General features: G+C 33.8%; 1 protein-coding gene across 4 annotated transcripts in view; it reads right to left on the bottom strand.

Annotated features, from left to right (window-relative positions):
* Nucleotides 1-1,120: 1,120 nt before the first annotated feature.
* The window catches only part of LOC115218681 (WSC domain-containing protein ARB_07867), a 73,450-nt gene continuing 66,952 nt past the window's right edge, over nucleotides 1,121-7,618 (bottom strand). For 2 of the 4 annotated variants that reach the window (XM_036508175.1, XM_036508174.1), the window contains one exon: nucleotides 1,121-1,352. Coding sequence is in view for 1 of the 4 variants with exons in the window: in XM_036508174.1 (XP_036364067.1) it covers nucleotides 1,318-1,352 (35 nt within the window). In the remaining 3 variants the exon portion in view is untranslated. Of the gene's footprint in view, nucleotides 1,353-3,664; nucleotides 3,688-3,865; nucleotides 3,882-7,618 lie in introns of those variants that run through there. The other 2 variants (XM_036508176.1, XM_036508177.1) reach the window with 2 other exon arrangements.

The following is a 7,618-nucleotide window of genomic DNA, read 5'->3' as shown; positions in this document are numbered from 1 at the left end:
ATATATATACATGCATGCAAGCACACATTCTTACATATATATGTACATGCAAACATACATACATAAATGCATACATACATACATGCATGCGTACATACATACATAAATACTTACATATATGCAGTCGTACAGGCATACATCGATTCAAACATACATACATTCATACAGACGTACCTACATACACACAGATACATACATGCCGACTACATATACACATATAGAGATACAGGAATACATGCATACATGCACACATGCATTCATTCATGCATACAGGCATACATGCATAAATACATGCATAGATACATATATACATACATAAAGAATAATTGCATACATATATACATACATACATGCATATATACATATATGCATACATACACACATATATGCATGCATACATACATATATGAATATTTACATACATAGATGTATACATACATATATGCATACATACATGTATGCACACATTCATACAGACATGCATTCATATATACATACATATATGCTTACATACATACATGCATACATACATATATGCTTTCATACATTCATATCTACATAAATACATACGTATGTATGTGCATATGTATCAATGTGTGTATGTATGTATGCATGTGTGCATGTATGCATGTATGAATGAATGGATGCCTGCATATATGGATGCATGTATGTATGCATGTACATATGTATGTATGTATATATGCATGAATGCGTGCATGTACATATGTCATAGGAGAAAATTATAAAAATTGACCAAACGATCACCAAAAATTTTATTTCAGTATTGTCAAATGATTTGCTGAAGATTGTCAACACTTTCTAGCGATTCTCTCCACAAGTAATGTTTTGACTTCAGTTAAATATAGCCTTTAAAGCTATAAGTGTATGGTAACCAATTCAGAATCTGACAAGTGTGTGTGAGAGAAATTTTAAATTAATCACAAGAATATTTGTCGTCTGAAAAAGTTCAATGTTTCATTTCAATATTTCATTTGCTGTTGATTCCTAATATTTTCATTTCTGTTTTCTAGACAAAATTCAATGCAGTTAAATATTTGGTAAATAAAGCATTCACAGTAGTTCTGAATCTGACAATTGTTGGAAAAACTAAAATCACTAATAATGAGAAGACAACAAATTTTTATTTAAAAAATTTCGAATAATTTAATGCTGATTTCTAGCATTTTGGACTTCCTTCGTCACTAAAATGAATATCAACCAGAAAAATCAATAAGTTTTCCTTTTAAAATCTTCAAAAGGCTTTGTGCTGATTTCCAACAATTTCGATCGTCAAGTTTTCTGAGAAAGGGTGAGATTTCAGTGAAATGTTTTCGTGGATATAATCTTCACAGCTGTAAGTATATAATGGTCACAGCTTTTAGTAAATATATATGGATCCATTTATTCTGTATATAATTAGTAAAATTGAAAAAAATTGAAAGTCACTAATAAGAAAACAATTTTTCACTTTAACATTTCCAAAAGATTTGACGCTGATTTCCAACATTTTCGGTCCTCAGGTTTTGTGAGAAAGGTTGCGATTTGAATGAAATGTTTGGTAGATTTGAATGAAATGTTTGGTATATTTTTCACTTGTTTATTGCTATGGTTTTGTGTTGAGTTTGATCTGAGAACATAATCTTTTGTGGTGAATGGCGATTTGACGTCTATATCTAGCATGTTGACTGTCCACTTTTCGTGTTCAGTCCTTAATTGGTATATATAAATATTTTAATCTTCGGATTCTTTTTTAATATGCTAGACCACTGGTCTTAATTGATAAATATCAATTTCTACCCTTAATTAATTTTATATAAATAAATATGTTCTCTAACCGATAAATTAACTGCTGCTAGTTATTAGCTGCAGGCTAGTTTTTCTCGGGTTCCAACGCGCCAAAGTAGAGGCATTTGAAAGATATATTCTAATGTAATAGGCTGAACTCCATGCACGCGATATTTCGGTATCGTGTTTGCATCTAGTCCATCAAATTACATTTATAACGGACCATGCTGATGATGGCTGCAGTTTTCCTTGCGGAAAATAACAGCTGAAACTAATTTAGTACATGGGTAATTATTTTATTTCGTATATTTTTCACTTGTTTATTGCTATGGTTTTGTGTTGAGTTTGATCTGAGAACATAATCTTTTGTGGTGAATGGCGATTTGACGTCTATATCTAGCATGTTGACTGTCCACTTTTCGTGTTCAGTCCTTAATTGGTATATATAAATATTTTAATCTTCGGATTCTTTTTTAATATGCTAGACCACTGGTCTTAATTGATAAATATCAATTTCTACCCTTAATTAATTTTATATAATAAATATGTTCTCTAACCGATAAATTAACTGCTGCTAGTTATTAGCTGCAGGCTAGTTTTTCTCGGGTTCCAACGCGCCAAAGTAGAGGCATTTGAAAGATATATTCTAATGTAATAAGCTGAACTCCATGCACGCGATATTTCGGTATCGTGTTTGCATCTAGTCCATCAAATTACATTTATAACGGACCATGCTGATGATGGCTGCAGTTTCCTTGCGGAAAATAACAGCTGAAACTAATTTAGTACATGGGTAATTATTTTATTTCGTATATTTTTCACTTGTTTATTGCTATGGTTTTGTGTTGAGTTTGATCTGAGAACATAATCTTTTGTGGTGAATGGCGATTTGACGTCTATATCTAGCATGTTGACTGTCCACTTTTCGTGTTCAGTCCTTAATTGGTATATATATATATATATATATATATAATATATATATATATATATATATATATATATATATATATATATATATATATATATGTCAAAACAGTTGTTTTGAATTGTATGGATAATTCTTTCTCACGAGGCATGATGTAGAAGCGAGAACATTTCGGAACAATATTACTTCTGAATCCCCACAAGTTAAAACTGAACTTCTCACATGTGTAGAGCGAGTAGATGAAATTTACAATAACTATGTATACTTCATCATGAGAATTGACGAAAGAAATGCAATTTTCATTTCAAAAATTGTCAAATGAGTTGCTGAAAATTGTCAACACCTTTCCAGCGATTGTGAGAAATATTTTGACTTCAGTTAAATATAAAGTTTAAAGCTACATGTAAATGTGTGGTAACATATTGCTTCGGAATCCGAAAAGATAATTTAAAAATCATGTCAGAGAAAGTGCAATGTTTCGATTTAATATTTTAGAACAATTTGCTGATGAATTCCAGTATTTACAGTTCTATGTTTTAAATTAAAAGATTGCCGAGAAAAGTTTGCTAAATATAATCTTCCAGGTAATAGTGAATATATTAAGAGGGTAGTTCTGAATTTGATAATTGTAAGGATAAAGTCAATCACTAATGATGAAAGAAAACAAACAATTTTCATTTTAAACATTTCGAATAAATTCATGCTTATTTCCGATATCTTTGGTCTTCAAGTTTTCTTTGAAAGGTGTGGACTTCAGTGAAATATTTGGTAAGTATAGTGATCACAGTTTTTAGTAAATATATATAAACCCATTAATTTTATATCTAAAATTCCGTAATTTTATATCTAAAATTCCGTAAAATTGAGTCACTAATGAGAAACCAATAATTTTTCATTTAACATTTTCGGCCGTCATGTTTTGTGATAAAGGTTGATAAAGATTTCAGTGAAATGTTTGCTAGATATAATCTTCACAGCTGTTTGTTAACTTACATGAACACATTACTTCTGAATCTAAGAAATAAAATTGAGAAAAATTGAATGTCACTAATGATGAAAGCAAATTTTCATTTCAAAATTTTTCAAAAGAATCGGCGCTGATTTAGGTCGTTACGTTTTCTGAGAAAGATCGAGATTTCAATGATATTTTTGGTAGATATTATCTTCACAGCTACAAGTTAATGTATATTAACCCATTCTTTCTGAATCTGAAAAATACCTACAGGTATAAAATGTTGACACACAACGAAGAATTCAACCAGCTATTGACAGCTGTGAGAGAATGCTTTGTCTAGAGGCATGATGCAGTGGCGAGAACGATTCGGAAGTAGATTACTTCTTAAGATTTTCCAACATTTTCTATCGTTGTGTTTTCTGAGAAAGTTTGAGATTTCAGTGAAATGTTTGAGAAAGTTAGATATCTCAGTGAAATGTTTGGCAGATACAATCTTCAGCTATTAGTTAATTTACATGAACCCATTACTTCTAAATCAATATTTATAAATCTGAAATGAGAAAGTTTGTTTGTTTTTTCTGGTTTTGGCATTGGAACGGGTTGAAAGGCACTAGTTCCGTCGGATTCGCACCAAAATTTACAGGGACATGTAAAATGAGGTGAGGATGTGAGTGGGCCTGGTTAGAAATCCCTATCTCAAAAGCTGTGGGTACAAGGGCAAAAAACCCCACACTTTGACAAGTCTTTGTCGTTACTCTCCTTCTCTTATCTGTCTTCCTCCGTTCTCTCTCTATAACGACGTCATCTATCTTTCCCTCGCCGCCTTCTCACAGCCTCTCTCTCTTCTCTCTCTCTTTGTCGGCATTCATAGAGAGAATTATTATCGCCAGCACCACCACCACACAATCATGAGAACAAATATTTGTTCTCATGATTGTGTGGTGGTGGTGCTGGCGATAATTATTGTGTTAATTATATATGTGTGTGTGTTCTATATATAAATATGTATATATAATATATATATACAAAGTGTATATATCTGTATTTATATATATATAATTTGTATACATTTGTATATATAAAGCGTACAAACACACACACACACACACACACTCACATATATATATATATATATATATATATATATATATATATATATATATACTGCGTGTACATATATATATTTAATGAGTATATATACTCTCTTACTCATTTACTTGTTTCAGTCATTTGACTGCGGCCATGTTGGAGCACCGCCTTTAATCGAGCAACTTAATCCCAGTACTTATTCTATCGGTCTCTTTGCCGAACCGCTAAGTAACGGGGACATAAACACACCAGCATCGGTTGTCAAGCAATGCTAGGGGGACAAACACAGACACATATATATATATATATATATATATATACGACGGGCTTCTTTCAGTTTCTGTCTACCAAATCCACTCACAAGGCTTGGTCGGCCCGAGGCTATAGTAGAAGACACTTGCCCAAGATACCACGCAGTGGGACTGAATCCGGAACCATGTGGTTGGTAACAAGCTACTTACCACACAGCCACTCCTGCGCCTATATATATATATATATCCTCATTATATATATGTACATATATATATATATATATATATATATATATATAAAAAAACTGTCTGATGAACGGCAACGAGAAACTCAGAGTAACAGATTTTGTTGAATTTTCTGCTGCTTAAAATAAAGTATATATATACACTCATTATATATATATATATATATATATATATATATATATATATATATATATATATATATATATATATATATATATAATGTGTGCATTATGTGTTTGGTTGAGCTGAAAATATGCACACCTATGTTAAAAGTGCTGGCAAGTTTGCATGGCAACTATTTATTTCCTCAAATGAAAGGCGTGACCTCTAGGAAAACATTCCTCATCTTACTAAATGTGGCCTGAGTAGACCCGAATGAAATCGGGTTATATTAACCAAATGCGAAAAGGGGTGTAAATAGGCTGGAAGGGGATCAAAATTTACAGGAGCGGGTGTGTAGGAATTCTCTGTTACATCAAGTTAAAAAATTTGCGCCAGCCTTTAAATCGTCAATGTGTTGCCGTCCATGATGAAGAAGTTTTGAATGCTTGCCATGGTGAGTCTACTGTTGTGAGAAAGAATCACTTCAAAACTTGGTGTTTAGGAATTTCCTTTTACATCAAGTTCATAATTTTACGTCAGCCGTTAAACTGCCATTACGTTGCTGTCCGTCGTTAAGAAATGTCAGCCATGGCGAGTCTACTATCCCAAGATTCTATCCCTTCAAACTTTGGTTTCCAATATTTTTTCCTTTTTATTCAGCCCGCAAGTTCGTCTGTCCCTTTTAAATGCTAGTGTTTTGCTGTCTGCCTTGAAGCAGACCTTTCCGTTGTCACTGCCTGATATTTATGATTGATCTTTCAAAATATTTTTATTTCTCAACTTACTCAAGATTTTTGTTGTTTATAAATGGGAGAGAGATAGATAGAGAAGGATAGAGAGTAAGAGAAAGCGAGGGAGAGTCCGAGAGAACGGAAGAGTAAGTGAGTGGGAAAGTGAGAGAGAAAGGAGAGAGAAACAAAGAGGGAGAATGTGGTGATGAAAAACAGAAAGGAAGAAACAGAAAGTAACAACCACACTCTTAACCGCGCGTAGAACGGGTCACCTTAAGCTGGCCTGACAAATAAAAGTGAGAAAAATTGAAAGTCAGTAATGATGAATATCAGCCTGAGAGAACAATAATTTTTCATTTCAAAATTTCAAAAGACTTCGTCCTTATTCCCAACATTTTCGGTCGTCATTTCTCCTGAGAACGGTTCAGATTTCAGTGAAATGTTTGGTACTAGTTAATGTAATTAATCCTTTGAATCATACAAGTGTGAGTGAGACAAATTGAAAGTGAGAAATGAGTATTAGCCTGAGAAAAATATAATTTTTAATTTCAAAATTAGAGAAAAGTTTCCAACAAATTCAATCATTATGTTTTCTGAGAAAGTTTTGACTTCAGTGAAATGTTTGTAAACGTATATTAACCGGTTACTTGTTAATCTGATGAAAGTACCTACGGTATAAGGGGTATAAGATGTTCTTTTCTACTCTAGGCAGAAGGCCCGAAGAGAGGTATAAAATGTTGACATACAAACGAGTGTAGGCTGCATATGACGAAGCAGAAGACCTTAACAAGCCATTGCTAACTGTGAGAGAATGTTTTCTTACGAAGCATGATGCATTGGCGAGAACGATTCGTAACAAGATAACTCTTAATCCCCACAAGTTAAAACTCATGTGTGGAACCACAAGAAAAAAATAAAAATGAGTACGAGAAATAATTTACAATAACTATGAATATGTATATTCTTCCTTATTTTTTTCGCCAGTGCATGCTCGGAATCGGTCCTTTCACACTGGTCATTCTTCCAACATTCACCCACCTTTCAACAAACTTGCTACAAGGCAACACTTCCCTCTCTGCCCTCAACTTCCTTTTCATGTGAAACTTGAGAAAGTTAATGAGGGCTTGGCCAAAGAGGAAAGTGTCTGTCTTCAGCCCTTTTAAACGGGTCCACCATACTACCTCTTTCTCTACAGCCACAAGACAAATTGCCTGTCCCTCCCGGCCAAAAGAGAGTGGCGGGGCAATCTTCACAATGGATTCAGCTGATAGCCAGATCCATCCTACACGCGACAGCAGGTGTTAAACATAAACCTACAGGTCAGTAATACTCGGGCACTGGACTAAGGCGTGTAGAACGGTTTCATCGTTCTGGGCGCAACTCAGGCAGGCCCGGCTGACGGCACTACCGTGTCTGTAAAGTTTATCGCGAACAGGCAGCACCGTCGGTAGCATAGCCAGGTAAGGGGTTTCTGGAAGTTATCCATAGGCCCAGACCCGAAAGTTCTGCGGAACAGACCGGTTAGTTGATCGTC

The sequence above is a fragment of the Octopus sinensis genome, linkage group LG13 (genome assembly GCF_006345805.1).
Source record: "Octopus sinensis linkage group LG13, ASM634580v1, whole genome shotgun sequence".
Lineage (NCBI taxonomy): Eukaryota > Metazoa > Mollusca > Cephalopoda > Octopoda > Octopodidae > Octopus > Octopus sinensis.
Note: the sequence above shows the minus strand (reverse complement) of the source record. Positions and strands in the feature narration are given on the sequence as shown.